General features: G+C 33.6%; 1 protein-coding gene across 1 annotated transcript in view; it reads left to right on the top strand.

The window, feature by feature from the left end:
- The window catches only part of LOC123661599, a 46,430-nt gene extending 34,689 nt beyond the window's left edge, over positions 1-11,741 (top strand). Inside the window, exon 5 of the mRNA XM_045596557.1 lies at positions 11,316-11,741. Within this exon, the coding sequence (XP_045452513.1) occupies positions 11,316-11,513 (198 nt within the window). The 3' untranslated portion in view covers positions 11,514-11,741. The remainder of the gene's footprint in view (positions 1-11,315) is intronic.
- The last annotated feature ends 8,466 nt before the right edge of the window (positions 11,742-20,207 follow it).

Genomic DNA, 20,207 nt, shown 5'->3' with positions numbered 1-20,207 from the left:
TGTTAATTCTGACAAATTGCAACAAATTATGATGAATCTTAATTGGACGCTCAAAGTCTTCATGGCTACCAGAGGTTTCGTGACACTGATATTATCGTAGTTTCTTTGAGAAAATAACTTATTAATATATCCATGATAGTAATGTCACGTAGGTCAAAGAAATTGTTTTTATTTAAAGCGATAATATCTCTTGTTTGTAAATACGGTGTTAAGACAATTTATTTTTACTAATTAAATTACTAATATGATAATGCTATGCTCGTTGATATATTCAGAGCACGTTTCGTTTTATTTACGAACCGCTAAACTTGAAGCATATCCTGTTCGAAATTAAACGGTCTGAAAACAAAGCAAACCGTTTTTTGAATATAACTACCGGGCTTATATCTGTTCCTCTTATCGACTAAACAACAGATAACATTAAAATTTCATTAGCTTTATTTGGAAACTATTGGGAAATTATAGAATACTAGCTGACCTGGCGAACTTCGTATCACCTTATTTTTTTCTGAAATATAATAATAACATAATATATCAAAATAAAATGTAGCCTATCTTTTAAGTTGGATCTAACTGCACATGGTGTGCGAATTTTATTATAATCGGTTAAGTGGTTTAGGAGTCCATTGAGGACAAACATTGTGACACGAGATTTATATATATTAAGATTACTATAGATGTAATCATACTGTAAATGAGAATTGTATACAGATGGTTATATTAACATCATCGGTGAACTCTCTCTTGTAATAACGTTATAGCGTTTCCGTTATGTTATATATATGACGACGCGTTGGCGCAACGGTCACAGCACAGGTTTGTGGCTGTTGCGCCGGCGGTTGCGGGTTCGATCCCCGCACATGACAAATATTTGTATTAGCCATGCAGATGTTTGCCGTGGTCTGGGTGTTTGTGCAGTCCTTATGGGTCTCCCCACCGGGCCTAGGAGAGTACATTAAGCTGTCGGTCCGGTTGTTATTATGTACACATGATAGCGATCGTTACTCATAGTAGGGAATATATCCGCCAATCCGCATTGAAGCATTAGCACACCACGCTGCTCCATTGCGAAATGGAGCATGATCCTTCTCCTGCATGAGGAAACGAGGCCTATGTTCAGCACCGGGCTATTATAGTCTAAAGCGTTTATGTTATTAATATTATATTACATAAAGATATATAACATTATAACTTAAAAAGGTGTAAAGGCGGCCTTATCAGTAATAGTGTAATACAACCTCCAAAAATATAGAATTTTTGTAACCGACTTCAAAAAAGGACTAACTTCATCATTTATGACCCGATTTTGATAATTCTTTTTTTTGTTGGAAAGGAGATATCCCAAGTGCGGTACAATGATAAGGAAACTAGGATCAGATGATGAAATAAAAGAGAAATCAAGGGAAACCCTCGAAAATCTTAGTGACGACTAGTAATTACGTTTGTTAATTTTTTTCGTCTACTTGCGTTGTATTACTTGTCGATGTAATTGCAGTCGGTTTTTTTTTTCGTTTGCGAGCAAACACAATTATCGTCTACTTACGTTGTGTTACTTGTCGATGTAATGGAAGTCGGTTTTTTTCGTTTGCGAGCAAACACAATTATCGTCTACTTACGTTGTACCTATTACTTGTCGATGTAATTGAAGTCGGTTTTTTTCGTTTGCTAGCAAACAATTATTAAACAAACAATTAAGTACGAAAAATAATTATTTAAAATACATATTGTATACAATACTCGTAATTAAAGTAACTCATTGTACAAAAAGATGTTTACACATACCTGTAATATAACAATAAATAATTATATAATAACATAACATAACAATACACTTTATTGCCAAAACAGAAATAATACATATTATGGACTTAAACATATATATATATATATATATATATATATATATATATATATATATATATATATATATATATATATCATAAATAATTAAACGTGACTATTATAAATTTAGTATTATAAAAACTACGACTTGACGTTAATATCCTGATTTTTTTATAGAACTAATTCGGCAAACAAACGTAAGGCTCATCCTGGTAATATATGATAAGCAATTACCGTACCTTATAGACGCTTGCAATACCAGAAGCATCGCAAGCACGTTATCGACCCAATCCCCGACCCTCCCCAGGAACTCTGGCTACCTTACTCGTCACAGGAACACAACACACCTTTATTATTTAGCTGTGATGTCTTTTAATGTTGAGGTACTTCCCCGTTTGAGCTGCACCAAGTTTTGAGCAAGACATTTCCTGCTGTGCCCTACCTCAATGAAAAATAAGTTGTCGTCGTAATAAGTCATGTCATATCCGAGTCTAGGCAAACCACATCGTTACGATAACAATGCTACTACAAATAATTTGCATTGACGAGGCCCGCGGTTACGTGATAATTAACGTGCAAATGTATTAGATTGATGCCTTGCAAAAAATCACGCAAATATAGCTTTCAAGGCTTTCAAATCAGGCTAAGCTGTAAGCTGTAAATATATGCTGTTATGTAATAAAATGTGATCTTGTATAATTTAGTTAAATCTGTAGCGTGACGTAGGTGTCTTTCCCGCATATCTTCTGTTAATGGAGTTTAAAACTGGAGTTCTATAAAAATATTTATCTTGCCATTCTTAGCCATTTCGGATACCATTTTATTCATTTAGTTATCTTAAAGAAGACTACTAACATGTCTTCTGATTTGAAGAGATTTTTTGTGGTTGTAACTCAGTAATAGCGGTAATGTTTATATTTCGAAAAGCATTTTAGTGTGGATTAAGTGTAAAACAATAGAGGTTGTGTAATCTCTGCTATTTTCTATAATTATCTGATTAGTTAAATCTCTAACATTTTACATATTATTTAGTTTTACACATTACATATAAGTATATATTGCATATAGAAATATGTCTTGCATATGAAATATGTATTGAATATAGAAATATGTCATTTATAAGTTATGAAATAATACTTTTATCGTGAAAATTCGACGTGAAATACAAAAGGTTTTTTTTAATATCTAAGATTTTTATTTTTGTGTTACCCACATTAGGAATTCTAAACATTTTTGAATATCATATCAAAAATTGACCGCTCCAGCGGGGTTCGAACCCGCGTCTCCGACTTGCCGTGTCGGCGCTCTTTGATATGATATTCAAAAAAAAAAAAAAAGGTTTTTTTTTAGTTCATTACTTAATTTTGTGGTTTTATATTACGATCCTAACGACACGATTTAAAAAAAACCATTTTTTGGGATAAAAATTGTTTCTTGGAGACCATTATCAACAATAAATAAAATAATTCGAGACATAAATAACATCAAACAATCACCTAGTATTAAAACCAAAGCGATGATACCAGGACGTAAGGCTTGTTATTTTATAAGCAACAACAGTCCAAGGTAAGACAAAGCGACGGTAATGAACACCCAACTATTACTGTACAATTTTCATTAAAGTTCTTGACCCGTTTCGTTATGTCTAATAATGTTTTCATCTTTATGTAATCATTTATATTACAAGCCAGCTTTAATGCCAATTGGGACGTTTAGACTTCCTGCACACGATGCCGTCACCGCGCCGTCGCCGCGCCGACGCCGCGCAATTACACTGTAGATACGAGTCGCGCGAAGCCCGCCACCGCGTCGCCGCCGCGCCGCCACCGCGCGCGTTCCCCTCCCTCCTTGTTTGTTTGATTCATTCCATTACCGGCCGCGTCGTGCACGTGCGTGAACTTGTTAATTAATTACCATGGATAGTTTTGATTACGAAACGTTTATAAGTTTAGTGGAGGACAGAGAAGTGTTATGGGACAAAACTTTGGAAATATATAAAGACAAGCGTAAAAGTTTAAAAGCTTGGTTTGAGATCTGCCATATAATGAATGAGAACTTTGCAGACCTACCCGATACGGAGAAAAATAAATACGGTAAGTATCTTTTTACAAAATTTTATTTATTCTTGTTAATGTATTTCTATCTAGTGAGGCCAAACGAAAAAATATATAAGTAGCTGACTTAAAGGAAGTTTGGGACAAGACACGATCAGTATGTTTTTTATTTAAATCGTAATGCAACAGTGTATTATATAGTGTGTGGATAGTATATCTCGTAAGCAATTTCGTGTGGTAGGTACCTACATTAAACAAGCAATCACTTGCTACTAGTAGTTAGTGATGGGACTCGAGCCGTGTTTCACTCGAGTTACTCGAGTAGTTTTGTTTTTACTCCCACTCGAGTCATATTTTTGATGACTCGGATTACGTGTGACTCGAATGATTCACTCGAAAAAAAAAATACTCGAGTCTCATCTTTACTCGAGTGACACTCGAGTAAATCGGTTTTCACTGGCGAGTGACTTGAGTGAAAAAAAGTCACTCGAGTCCCATCACTACTAGTAGTAGCTTGAGTATTCCCGCTAGATAGAAACATGTTTCGCATACATATTAACAATAATTATTTTGCCATGGTACACTGCCATATTCAGAATTAAAATACTCCTTATATTTGTCACGTATTTCATTAGCTGTTGTAGGAACCATTTCTGTTGAATCAAATGGCAAAAACTCCTCTAATTCACACCCGCTTAGAGATTCTTGGACCCCTTTTACGCCCTCCTCTTTGTGTATAAAATTTTGCAGTAAACAACAAGCTTTCACAACATCAACAGCCAAATCCAATGACACATTTAAAGGTCGATGAAAAATTCGCCACTTATTGGCCAGTATCCCAAAGGTGCATTCTACATATCGTCTCGCTCTTGTTAACCGATAATTAAAAACGGATTTTTCTGCATCAAGCATTTGACTATTATATGGGCGCAGTAAATTCTGATGTAATGCAAATGCTTCATCACCTACGAATACATATGGCAAGGCAATGTTGGTATTAGGTAAGGAAGTAGGTCCTGGCAAGTTCAAAGTATTGTTAATCATGTTGTGCCAGAAAGCTGTGTCTTTAAAAACACCTGAATCACAATCCTTTCCATAAGCACCGACACTGATATAAATAAAGTTGTAGTCACTATCGGCGACTGCCATTAATAGAATCGAGAAGTAATGTTTGTAGTTCAAAAACATCGATCCACTTTTATTTGGTTTTATTACTCTGATGTGCTTTCCATCTACAGCACCGACACAATGAGGGAAATTAGCAGACACTTCAAATTTATTTGCTATTTCTAGCCAATCGTTTATACATGGCATTTTCATATATTTTGGGTAAAGTTCAGACCATATTAGAGAACACACTTCTCGTATGATTACGCTTAAAGTTGATTTTCCCATTCTAAAACGATATTCAAGATCGGCTAATGAAGTTCCGGTTGCTAAATACCTGCAATCGAAAAAAACATTACAATAATAAAATGGATTATTAATATTAATTATTTCAGGTAAACTAATATCTCAGAAATGGAAGAATATAAGGGATGCGTGGATGAAATGCGACAAAAAGATACGTGAATCGAAATCTGGATCAGGTGCAAAACCAGTACATAAATATCAATATTATGATAATTTACAATTTTTGAAAAAAATTACCCCACAGCCAACCCAATCTGGATCAAACATGCCGGAAGAAAACAAATCTGAAGTTACTAATGTCAACAAAAGAAAGAAAAACGAAGAATTAAATCCTGTAGATAAGAAAATGATTAAGTTTATGGAAACGTTAGAAAAAGATGACGATAGTAGAATGATGTCTTTTTTTAAAGGTATAGCTCCTACCGTGGAACGCTTCAAAGACGAAGATATTGTTGAATTCCAGTACCAAGTATTGAATATTATAAGAAATATCCAATATAAAAATAGTTATAGCGCTCCACATCATTCACGCACAGCAGGCGCAATGGACACCCCGGCACACTACGGTTACAATACTAATGCTGGACCCAGTACGAGAGTTCAATCACAGGCTTCGAATTATAGCATTGAAAACGATTCATTACAAAGCATTCCAAGTCCATCTACTTCAAGCTTGATTGATTTTGATTTTTCTACATTACATCAGAATAATTAAATATATATTATATTTATTTTATTTACCTCAATGTAACAACCAATCTCTCCTTAGCAGATATACTTGCTCGCATATTTGTATTTGTGTGTTGCAGTTTATTCTTAAATAAATCTAATAATTTATCAAATGTCTTGTAATTCATTCGAAAATAATCACAAAATTTGGCCTCGTCTTTTCGGAGATCTTCGTAAAGTGTATGAAATTCACCAAATTGCTCCCGTGCCGACAGCATAGGATGAACCCACAACTTTCTAACTCGACGTTCTTTTTGCCATTTTCTATACATATAGTAGGCAAGCACAAATTTCTTTTTTTTCATTATATAAGACATGTTTGCGTCACGTGCGATCTCGCGGCGTGCACGTTCGTACGCGGCCGGTAATGGAATGAATCAAACAAACAAGGAGTTAGGGGAACGCGCGCGGTGGCGGCGCGGCGGCGACGCGGTGGCGGGCTTCGCGCGACTCGTATCTACAGTGTAATTGCGCGGCGTCGGCGCGGCGACGGCGCGGTGACGGCATCGTGTGCAGGAACGCTAATGTATAGCGTGTGGCTTACTTATAATAATTAGTTAGTATAATCTTAGTTATAATATAGCGGGCAACCCCGTGTAGTTTATTATTTCGCCGCTAGGCTAAGCGAGCGAGCGGAAATCGAGTCAGTGAGCGTGCGACTACGCCGCATGACGTTTCTCTGTGTTCGACGCCCTCCCGGTACACATGTACTACAACTGGCTCCCAACGTGTGTATTATAGTTCTTAGTAAAACAAAACATTTACAATTATAACTGAAATCAATAATTTAGTTTAAATACACAGTTTATTTAATTTTAGTGACAATATTTTTCAATAGTATGTAAGTACCTAAACTACCTAAGTTAAGTGTTAACTTCGACAATTTCTAGAATGAAACAACTTCGCTTCGCAACCACGGTCGCTTAGAACCGAAAATAAAATCATCATATTAAAAATTTCGGTCTAGCAGGTACATCGTTCCATAGCTTAATTGGCTAGAGCACCGACACGGTCAGTTGGAGATGCAGGTTCGATCCCCGCTGGAACGTTCAATTTTTGATATCTATGATATTAAAAAATGAAACAACTTTTTCGGATTTTATCGTAGCTTATTGAGTTATTAGTTTTTAAGTTTTTTAGAGTTCTCCCGTGACCATGATTGCTGTAAAAAGTACCCGAAACGTTGGGTATCTAAAAAACTTAATAAGCCGCGATAAAATCGATTGTAAATTGTAATGAGTGAAATTCGCGTAAACATTAGAAAACAATATTCGACAATTTTCCTAATGTGTATAATGTTATAATATATAGTATGTTATAATATATATAACGTTATTGAAATGAAATGTTTTCTTATTGCTGTAACATCATATTATCTATTAGGAGTTAATACTCCAATAATATATACTTGTTTCGCTTCGGTTTCGCACATGCTCTTCGGGTACTCTTGAGCTGGCCTTTTTTCAAGACGTCCCTAATTTGGTCTCAAAACGTCCGCCTAGGTCTACCCCTTCTAACCCTTCCATTCACACTTGCCACCAAAGTGTATACACTTTTTTCGTCAATCGTTCTTCACTCATTCTCTCGACATGGCTAAACCATCTATGTCACTACATCTTTAAAAACAAACGCAAAAAAAACATCTATGAACTATACATGACATATTTTTATTTAATACGTCAATAATTGTGTGTAAGTTTCTATTATAATACAAATAATACTACGAGTAATAGTACTAAATGTGTGTACGAACACACAATTATAATTGTGTATACTTAAATTAGATACCCGCTAATGAGGATAGCGTTTTTGTCAATTACGCGAGACGTTAAGATGTCTGATTGTCGACTTGAAACAATTTAAATTTTGATGAAGCCATTGTTGTTGACTTTTGATGATGGTTCTTCAAGGGTATATTTACATGATTACATCATTATGCTATACTCGACTTACCCCGCTGATTCATTTTATTAGTCAAATTCGCGTTCTAGTTAGACTGATTTGAGTTAATATCTTTTATTCTTATAAATCTCACGATAGGTATTTATTTATGGACTGTTTCAATTCAATAAGGGCACATCAGGAAAAATTCAGCTCAAAATCTGGAGCGGTTGCTCACCACAGGGTATGAGGGTATGTAACTTATAAACATAAAGCCACGTCATACGGCTATCAGACGGTGTTGTGTTCCTATTCAAAGTAAGGTAGACAGTGCTCCTCGGAGACGGGGGTTAGGGTCGGCAACGCGCTAGGTAGGCTACGATAACTGCTTACAACCAAGTCGATCGTACGTTTGGTTGTCATTAGTACTATAAAGCCTCAATAATCTAATTATCTCATTTTAAAAATCTAAAACACTTTTTTTAATTTAAGTCGATTGGTATTTGTATATTAGCGCATTTAAACACAAAAAAAATTACAACTTTATATATTCGTATAATGCCGCATTTGCATATAACCCTGTCAATGCGATAAATTATTTAATTGAAATGCTGTTATTTAAGTATACGTTTTGTTTTCAATTAAGAAGGGACGTAGGTGTTGGTTCTGTCCACAATAATATATTGCGGACAGAATAATTTAAGCGATACGACACGATTATCTTTACACTTTGAATTTCCAGGTCTCACTATTATCGATTTTTCGTGGACTTTACAGACGCTATAATCAATCGTTATTTCTCATTACGCTAACCCGCATTGGAGCAGCGTGGTGGATTAAGCTCTGATCCTTCTCCTACGTGGGGAAAGAGGCCTATGCCCAATAGTGGGATATTACAGGCTGAAGCGCATTTCTCATTCTATTAACATAACACTGCCCAAATCGAGCTATTTTTCTAATAAAATTAAAGAATATCTAAGTAACACAAAATTAATGACAGCGGATAAATAGTGGGTTTTTAAAATCGATATAATTAATCGTAACGTCTAATAATAAGTAAAGAGTATAAAAATATATTTGTAGGCGTAACTCTGCTATCCGTTAAAGATATCGAAAAGCAATAACAATAATTCGTTTCACTTTATTTAAATATATAATGTTTGCCATTAATTATTATATATTAACAATAATTTCAGTCACTAATGGAAAGTTAATCTGAGTATTTTACGATTTTTGAGAGTTACGCAAGTCGCCTTGCTCTGGCGCCGCCTATACAGCTACAGTGGACGATTATTGTTTAAAAATTAAGGTATCATAAAAATTGAATCGTATTTTTACATTTGAACTCTTTAATTTTCTTATGCTTTTACACTAATGTGTAGTCAAGTGTACATATAAATATTTATAACTGTTTTATGTGATTCAGTAAGGTCTTTTCTTTGTACTTATACAATATATATATTTCAACTAAGGTAGGGCACAGCAGGAATTCCCTGCTCAAAATATGGAGCAGCCCGACTGGGGAAGTACCTCGACCTTACAGAAGATCATAGCAAAATAATACTGTTTTCAAACAGTGTTCCTGTTGGTGAGTACGGTGAACAGAGCTCCTGAGGGGCATTGGGGATTGGGTCGGCAACGCGCTTGCGATGCTTCTGGTGTTGCAGGCGTCTATAAGCTACGGTAATCGCTTACCATCAGGTGAGCCGTACACTTGTTTGCCGACCTAGTGATATTAAAAAAAAAAAATATGGAACTGCAACACATGTAGGTCTACTATGTGTCGTCATAGAGTTAATGTAATGTCTCGAAACTTTTATGACGTACTTATTGAATTTATCAAGAAACAGATGATGCTTTCCGAGAAGCAATGATTTTTCAATAAATTTTGATACGCTCGAGATATGTTTAATCAAAATTTCTATATAACTAAATTATTTTGCGTCTTAGTATAAATCATCATCATGTTCATAGTAGTTACTCTTATAACATTTTGACGAATGAAATGCTTTTATATTTATATGTAATTATTTTCATTAGAGTTTGTTTTTTGTTTGTTTTGTAATAAAATTTCATATTTACATATAAAAAAGCAATAGAGAAGAAAATTCGTAAGCTATAGAAAATCGGAATTACTGTTCAACGAATAAATTGTACTTAGATTAGACTTTTTGTATATATATAAAAGATAAAAATAAATAAGTATTTATGTATGCATTCTGCATTGAGTCTGTGTCATCCCACTGCTGGGCAAAGACCTCTTTCCCCATCTAGGAGAAGGATTGGAGCTTTATCCACCACGCTGCTCCACTGCGGGTTGGCGGATATGTTTCCTACTATTAGTAACGATATAGGTATTTATGATAACCACCGGGACCGACGGCTTAACGTCACCAAGGCACGGTGGGGTGACCCACAAGGACATACATGCAAACCAAAAAGAAATATTTATACAAATACAAATATCCATTACAAGCGGGATTCGAACCCGCAAACCGTCGGTGTTTTAGGTAACTACTCGCACCACTATACCAGAGCGGTTGTTGTTGTGTATTATGTATCGGGATATTCATTAACATATCGATATGAAGTCCCTGACGTTTTACTTAATAAAACTATGTCAATCGCTGTTTTACGAGCATCGACTGTTCCGTTCCCAATTAAAACGTTTGCTTTTCGTAACATTGTCGTTATCCGTTTTATAATTAAATTTTAATACTGGAAGCCCTTTACTGTTTGTCGCAATCACGATTGCTCAGAGTCGTGATCTTCTAAATTGGCCATTTTATGTTTAGTATTGAAAGAAACCTTGGCTTCTCTGAACCTATGCTAAGTCTATTAGTTCTTCTGACTATCAGACAAAATGTTTGTCAGATAAAAAGGTATTTTCTTTTATTGTTTTTCTTAATTAATTTTTTTTAAAGTTTTGAAAAGCGCAAACACAGTTTGATTAATATTTTTTTAGCTAAAGTTTTCTAGACAAGGCGAAGTTTTAAGATTATGCGGCTTATTACATTCTTAAACAAAAATACTTAATGGAGTTATTTCATGTAATGTCTATGTATAGGTTCAGTGTGACTACGACGGCTATTTAATACTTTCATCTCATTTTGAGAAATATTTTCATACGCTCTTTAGGCTCCGTTCTGCTTAGCGTTTTTTTTTTTAATATCTTTTATTTTATTTTTAGCTGGACCTGAAAATCTTTACATAAGTGTTTATGAAGTATAAATTACTCGTAATACGTACATTTAAGTACTATTGAGTACTTTTGTTTTGCTACATTACTTTTTACGTACGTACGTTTTAATATGTATGTACATTAGTCGCCCTTTCTAACGCAAATAAATTTAATAGCAAAAACGGGTGTCACAAGCAACTATATTTCTGTTTCAGGCAACAAGCGCTCTATTCACCCTCGATGGAACTCGGGGAGAAGAATTAACAAGAAGGTTAGCTCGAGCAGAGAAAAGAAGAAGGAGATGTCGAGCAGTTTTAGCGGTTTTGGCGCTTCTGTTGCTGCTCGTGGCTGTGGGAGCAGTAGAGCTTCTGCTTTCGAGAGGACAGCGGGTGTTTGGCGCAGTGCTCCGTTGATATGTTCAAGATTTATTACTTTGGTACAAAATTATTAGCTACTGTTAAGGCCATAGCTTCTTTTGGTGATATTTAAACGTAATGATTTGGTGATAGCTCCGGGTGATGTATAACTAAATATTCGTATACATTATTATGAATGAAAAATATTTCGAGAAAACGAAAAACAGTAAATACTTACTGTTATAAAGCAACATTTTACGAATTACATATTTTTAAAATAACATTTGATTTGGAAGCAATTATTGATATTGTGTTTAACATTTCTCACTTTTATTTAAGTTAAAGACATTATATTTAATTTTATCTCTAAACTTTTACAAAAACGCACTTTTAGGACATGTTGATAACAAAACTTTATATCTAAAATTATTTGAATTAAAAAAACAATAAACTGTTAAAATTTGCTAAATTTACAGTTTATTAATTCATATCTGTGGACTTTACAATATAACTTTTGTAGTTTACACTTTTTTAGGTATAAAGAAAAATCTCATTGACAAAATTTATTTTTACTTAATTATGTAATACTTAACTATGTGATCGACATTAACTACTAAATATTTTATTGTGATATGATTGTTACTAATTGATTCATTTTTTTAAATTATCATATCTAAATATTTTGATCTTTTATTTATAACAGGACGATACTTTGCTCGAGTTTTTTTTTAATGAACAATTTATATGCCATTTATTTTAAAATAACTAACTTTAAAATCTTTAGGCAACTGTAGAAGGAGATACGAACTAGAGACGAACTTCAACCATCTGATTAAGGGATGATAATTATTTAATATTTATTTTAGTATACCTAATAGAAAAATAATCGCGAAAGGTTTGACTGAAAAATTCTGACCAGGCTATATATATTTAATTCAAAATTGAAAAAAAAAAATTTAAAAATGCACGTACGAGTTTAAATAATAAATTAAATACTTACCGACAAAAAGCCTGTAGAAAATGGAAACATTGGGTTTCCTATTATTTTCCTAGCATAACTACTGGGTTGGCAGGTATAAACAGGTATATCAATATGTATTGTTCTAGTTACGTTCACCCGCATGTTTCGTACATAAATCTTACATCAATATGAGCGCTGTTTTTTGCGAATACGATGCCATAGGGTTGCCTAAAAGTTTGATTTGAATGGCGGTTGCCGAATATAATATAGCCTGGTCAGGAATTTTCCAATCAAATTTTTCGGTATTTATCGTTAACATACTAAAGAAGATAATTATTTAATTTTTATCCATTACTAACTGTACTCTGCGCGCGTTGCTACGCTTTATATATATATATATATATATATATATATATTTTGGTCGTACCAACTCAGAAACCTTTGTGGGCTCATGCACAACACTTTGCTGAAGATTATGACATGATCAAATGCATACTTTACGATTCTATAAAGGACATACAGACAAACATTCATTTTTACATATAAAGAAGCAGACGGGTGAAGATCGCGTCTAGTTCGTATCTTAGACTACAATGTCTTGAGATAATTTTAAATTTTTCAAAAAAATTTACATTCTTTAGCCTACCTATATTTAATTTGTTTGAATATCATAAGTTATAATTAGAATAAGTTTCTTTAAAATTTCCTACGACCTTACCTAATAAAGTTTATAATAGTAATTAATTTTATTAATAGTGTAACAAACCCCAACAGAGAATGAAAATTATAATAGTGCGACATACAATGTTGGCCATTTCATTAATAATTTGTGTCACCAAATCACAAGAGCTAACAAAAAATAAATAAACTAGTGTACTTTAGACTTTAGATATACGAAACGTAACGTATGTGTGCTCACACCTCTTTTTCTTGCTCCGTCCACACCCAATCACACTTTTCATAGCGGTCTTGTCACGTATTTTATTTATTTATTTTTATTTATTTAATTAGAACCACCAACAGAATTGCATGTTTAAAAAATTTACAATTAGATATATGCAAAGGTATTAAGTATATACATGTAATTCCTCTTAAAGGTAGTTACAGCATGCGCTTTAGACAATTGAGTCATCAGCATCAAAAGATTTTAAACATATAGGATTTAAATTAAAAAAAAATACATACAAAATAAAGAACTAAATACATAACTATTACTATTATAAATTAAGATAAGTTAATATTAGTGCTACATAACTTTTGATTTGAGGAATCAAATGACTTTAATAGTTTCTTTTTAAATACAGCTAAGTTATCTGCAAAGATGTCTAATGACTTGTTTTTAACTGTAAATTCTCTGTAGAGCCTACTCAGTCTAGGGATGAGGGAATAATAACCGAGGTTTGTTCTCTGGGTTTTATAAGCAAATAGTGAAAGGGGATATCGTGGTATGCGAGAGGGAACGTTAATTGAAATTTTGCTTAGGAGTTCTGAATTATCCACAGTTCCATTCACTAGTTTGTGTAAGAATACCATATCAAGTAGCTTGCGCCGGTTAGAGAGTGAGTTTAACCGAAACTTATTTAGCCGTGAGTAGTAGGGCATTCTTTTGTCCTGTCCAATAGAATAAAATTGCGTAAACCGTCTCTGTATACTTTCCAATCTATCTTTATGGGTCTGGTAGTTAGGGTTCCAAATGAGCGTTCCATATTCTAGCTTACTCCTTACTAATGTAGTGAATAAAATTTTTTTGGTTTTCAGTTTTTTAAATTGTTTAGAATTTCTAAAAATAAACCCCAACATCTTGCGTGCATACCTGCATATGTTATCAATATGTACATTATAACGTAACTTACCATCAATAGTGATACCTAAATCGCGAACATACTCCAATTTCTGTAATTGGTGCGTACCAATAAAATATTTTCCCTCAACCAAAAATCGTTTACGTGTGAAAGTAATATATGAACATTTGGAAGGGTTAAGCTCCATTCCATTTAACTTACACCATTCGAAAACTCTATTGATATCTTCTTGTAAAGACTTAACGTCATGCTTATTTGTAATTTCTTTAGCAAGCTTTAAATCGTCTGCATAAATTAAACATTTGGAATTCTTGATGCAATTAGTAATGTCGTTAATGAAAACATTAAATAGTAATGGTCCTAAAATTGATCCTTGAGGAACACCAGACACAGCGAGATAAAATAGAGAATTGTGACCTTTGATAACTACGTATGAGCGTCTGTTGGCTAAATATGAAGAAATCCAAGACAAAAGAGGCCCTCCTATGCCAAAAGTTGAGAGTTTTGCCACCAGCAGTTTGTGGTTTACCCTGTCAAATGCTTTTGAGAAATCTGTGTAAACTGCATCGACTTGTCTACACGCATCTATAGATGTTGTAACGAAGTTCATGAAATTAGCTAGATTTGTTATGGTAGATCTACAGTCAATAAATCCGTGTTGAGATTCTGAGAGAGCATGGTGAACGTGGCGTGACAAGATTGGATGTAGCAAAGATTCGAAGACTTTCGATAGTGTCGAGAGTATTGATATAGGCCTGTAGTTGGTTATAGATTCACGATCGCCATTCTTATAAACAGGGACTATTCTTGCTAACTTCCATATCTCAGGATAAACACCTGTGCATAAAGATTTGTTATATATTAAGTGAAGTGGTAATGATAATGGAACAGCGCATTCCTTAATGAATAAAGGAGGCAAATTGTCCGGACCTGATCCTTTTCTTACATCAAGTCCTTTCAGCTTTCTGATTATATCCTCAATGGTAATTTTAATATTGCAAATGCTACCTGAGATAACATTCAAGACATGTGAGTAATTTTGTGAATATTCACTCGAGTCATAGACTGATGCGAAGAAATCCGCAAAGAGATTGCACAAGCTAGAGCCATCAGTGGCAATTTTATCACCAAGCTTCATCTTTGCGGGATATGTATTTGTTGACTGCTTCATATTTTTTAGATGAGTCCAGAAACTTTTAGGATTTTTCGTCAAATTATCTTCAATTGATGCAATATATCTATCATAACATTCCTTCATTAACTTGTTACTGTCGTTTCTTAGAGATTCAAAATGAATTTTATCAAGTTTGTTTTTGAATATTTTAAATTTTAACCTGTATTTATTTTTTTGTTTCAACATGGAAATTAGTTTATAGTTATACCATATAGGGAATTTACTGTTTTTACGTTTAGTCTTAGGAACATGTTTTTCAATGATTTCCCTCACTTTATTATAAAATATTGTGAGCATAGAATTGACATTAAAACAATTTGAAAATAAATTAAGCCAAGGTGTATTATTTAAATCATTGATAATATTACCATAGTTTGCCTTATAGAAGTTTAATCTTTCAGTAGTCTTTTCATCTATATTAGCTAAGTCGCTTTGTTCAAGACTAACTAATAAGGGTGGATGGTGATTGTCAACTATGCTGATAGGGTTTGGGTATTTGATGACATTGACATGCGTATTACAAGTCAGGACTAAATCAAGTAATCTTTCATTCGAATTGAAAATGTTATTAAATTGTTTCAAATTATTTTCTTCAATAAAATCAATAAGAGAATTACCAAGACAATTACCATATTCTGGGTACATATAATTTACTTCTGGTGATACAGACCATGATATACTACTTAAATTAAGATCACCTATAATGAGCACATGTTCATTTGCGTTAATTATTCTAGAGGTGTTAATTAAAAATGTATTCAGTGCTTCACTTTTGACTGGTGGTGGTATATACACAGCACAAATAGCTATTTGACTAAGTTTATTTTGTATTACTGCATCAACTGTCACCCATAGATCCTCGCAAGTACTATCCCACTGTGATAAACGACTAGAACTAATACTACTTTTTACTGCGATCATTATTCCCCCTCCATTACTAACCTTTTTAGTATTACTCTGTTTTCTGTCTCTACGATAAACTATATAGCGATTATCAATAAATTCACCATCAAATACTCCGTCATTAAGCCAAGTTTCTGTTAGTATAATAATATCAAAGTCATTAGATAAAATATTAAGTTTTACCTCGTGTGTTTTGCTTTTGATCCCTCTAACATTTTGGTAATATATTTTCAAATTATAGAATTTTATATATAATAAATACAAGACTAAATTATTCGAAATTACAGTTCTAAGATTTAAGTTGTTCCAGCTGTTCGATATTCTTTACAACAATACATTCAGAGCCATCCGTTTCCCTTAAAAATACACGTCCATTCTTTATCCATACGTATTTGTAATTTAGTTTTTTTGCTGTTATTCTAGCAAAAGCATGTATTTTTTTTAGTTCAGGCGTCAAGTGGTCCATGACATAGATTTGTCTTTTCTCACCAGCTATACCAGCATGGCTTGTATTTAACTTATCCTCTTTATTTTTTTTATTGAATTTAATTACTCCAGCCAAAAATGTGTCTCGAATACGCGGGCTTGCAAACTTTACGATCACGGCACGTGGGCGGCCATTTGCTGGATTTGTTTTGGCAATCCTGGTACATCTGTGAATATCAGTGTCCGATATATTATTGCCTATTATTTTACCTATTTGTAAAATAGTATTTGGCAAGTTTTCGGATTTATGTTCTGGTATACATTGAATTTCCAAATTACTCATCCTTGCGTGCTGTTCCATTAGAGTTAGGCGGCTATTGAGATCAACTACTGTCGATTTCAATTTTACATTTTCTTCCTCCAGTGCTTTGACAACAGTTAGCTTTTCTTGAATTTTATTTTTTATGTCCTCATATTGATTATTAATAAAGTTTAATGCATCCTTAATCTCACACATTTCTTTACACATTTCACTAGTTTTAATTTCCATTATTTTGTCAAATTTACATTCTATTTTAATCAAAAGTGTGTCCATTTCTTCCTTGACTAGCTGTTTTAAATTTTCAAGGGTAAAATATTCATGTACCTGTGATGTTGGCTGTACTGAAGGCTGTGGTCGCCTATGCGTGATATTAGAAGATGGACTATCGTTGATAACGGTAGTTCCACGTGCTGGTGTGTTGCTATTATCACCTTTTGGTTTCTTAGAGCAGCAAGAGGGACAAGACCATTTAGTCTTATACTCTGGTGGTAGGTCATTAATTTTTTTGTAAGACGTGTTGATACATTCTATGTGATATCGCAGGGCACATGTACCGCATTTAATTACCTCTGTTGCTGAGATGTCGTTGGTGCATGCTGCGCATTGCTTAAATTTTGATAATTTTGTGTTCATTTCTAATGTAAACTAATAATTTAGAAAATAATTTCCAATTAAACCGTATAAAATATATAAAAGAAAATTTATACGACTTTGACAGTTTGACACTTCTTTTTCTTCTTGTATTCGCCAGCTTACACCCCAAATCAAGTATGCGTAAAAAAGTTTTACTCCAAAAATGCTTATTTCATATTAACTTGATACTAAAATTAGCATTAAGTAGATTATGTTGTTATTCCATGGTTTTGTTTAACATTAAAATTACAGGTCTGAAAAAATTTCAACCTTGAATTCGTCTCATTTAGCAGAATTGAACGTCCTAGTTTAGGAAACAAACTTAGTTATGCGCGCAAAAATTAAAAGTCGTTGCGGTAATTTCAACCATCAAATGGCTAACAATTCTCTATTGGATTTTATTACACTATGGCACCGATATGCCATCTACAGGTAAGGGGGCGTCCATAAATTAGTGAGATGTCGTGAGATTTTATTCAACCCCCTCCCCCAACCCCTAATCTCACGTGAGATTTTTCAAAATGGGTGTTTTTTACGTAAACGCGTTGGATTGTTATTGAAATTATTTTCTTTCGAACGAATTAGTGGATGATCTTAATCGTATTACGATTACGCTTAAGATTAAATTTTAAGCATGTACAATCTGGATTAAATGGACCAAAATAGTATAATTTTTTTTGTTTCAATCAGAAAAAAAATTGCGTGATATTTGCCGAGCCCTCTCTCCAACGTAAGATTAGATGAGATTTGACTCGACCCCCACCCCCCTTTAAACATCTCACGTATTTTATGAACGCCCCCTAACAATGATTATATATGAAAGTTGAAACAGTAATTGGTCGGAAAGTTTAATCAATTTTATTCCTATCACTGGTTTACTAGGTAGAAATATATTTGAATATTTGAAAAATAATGGAGTTTTATCTCGGTTTTTTTTTGTAACCATTTAGTTTTTTTATTTGTCTAAATAATATACCTTTAAAACTTTGTAGAAATTCGAACTCATCATTATTTATTTTGTTTCCTAATTTTAAACTAATTTTATGGAGTACGACAAGGGGATATAACAGCCCCTTGTCGTACTCCGCGCTGCAGTGGAATAGGTTTAGTGCTTCCGTCGAGTACTCGGACTGTCATAGTTTCGGTTTTGTATACACTTTAATACCTCGATGTACCGATAATAATCAATCTGGTAGCGCTGGAGAAACTCGCATCGCCCAGGTCTCAATAGAATCAAAGGCTTTTTCATACAATAGGCATCCACATACGTAAGCATATAACCTGCCGCAGCGTATGTATGTGGTACATGGTACTGTAGCCGTTTCGGAATCCAGCTTGTTCGGGAGGCTGAAAGTCGTCTAGCCTGCGAGCAATGCGATTAGTAAGCTGAAACAGCTTATAGACGTGACTCAGAAGCGTGATGGGTATATAGTTATAATAGTTGGTAATAAGACTCCATCACCCTTCTTAAAGAACCTTACAGAAGACCACAGCTAAATAATACTGTTTTCAAGCAGTATTGTGTTCCTGTTGGTGAGTAAGGTGACCAGAGCTCCTGGGGGAATTGGGGATAGGGTCGGCAACGCGCTTGCGATGCTTCTGGTGTTGCAGGCGTCTATAAGCTACGGTAATCTCTTACCATCAGGTGAGCCGTACGCTTGTTTGCCGACCTAGGGATATAAAAAAAAAAAAAACAATTCCACCACGCTTCTGCTCCACGCCTCCGGGGTAGATCCGTTCATATATAATAACTTTTATCTTTTTTTATATTTGTAAGTAGCAGGTAAGTATATATGACCTGTATAGATGTTTTATGATTTTCCTGTTCATTTTAATTTGTAATAAATATGAAATCGTCAAGCCTCGTGATATGTATTTACAGCTAGAATAAGGAATATTTAATTTTAATTAGATTAACATACTAATTACTGTTATCGTTCCAGTAATAATATTTATCGTAATAACTGGTAAACAAAATATGTCAAATGTCAGTTATATATTACGTAATTGAATCTTGCTGTTTTGTAAATAATCCTTATCTACTCTTTACACAAGAAAACTCTATAATAGCAACCGTTGAGTGGGAATCGGTCGTTCGGTATGTACTTGAAATTTTCAATAGAAACAATGAAACTTTTATATAAACAGTAAAAGTAACTATTGAAAAGTTTCAGACTTTGTATTACTCTGATCACCGTTAGGTTAATATAAATTAAACAAACATCAGAATATTTTAAAAGAATAAATCATATTTATATCATAAAAACGATAATATTTATGTATATCTAAGATCATTTCTGCCATATTTATTCAAATTCTTTGTAGTTGATTTCATTTTCATCTTTTATACAAACTGGCCAATCCATGTTAGTTAGTAATTCCCACTTTTCTTCTGCAAGCGGTAGCGTCAATACAAATTAAGGCCTATAGCTACAATTGTAATAACTTTTAAATATATATTTATAAGAGAATAATTCGTCTCTAATTTAATTAGTAATAAGTAACTTTATCTTTATTACATAATGTAAAA

Source organism: Melitaea cinxia, chromosome 17, assembly GCF_905220565.1.
Source record: "Melitaea cinxia chromosome 17, ilMelCinx1.1, whole genome shotgun sequence".
Classification (NCBI taxonomy): domain Eukaryota; kingdom Metazoa; phylum Arthropoda; class Insecta; order Lepidoptera; family Nymphalidae; genus Melitaea; species Melitaea cinxia.
Note: the sequence above shows the minus strand (reverse complement) of the source record. Positions and strands in the feature narration are given on the sequence as shown.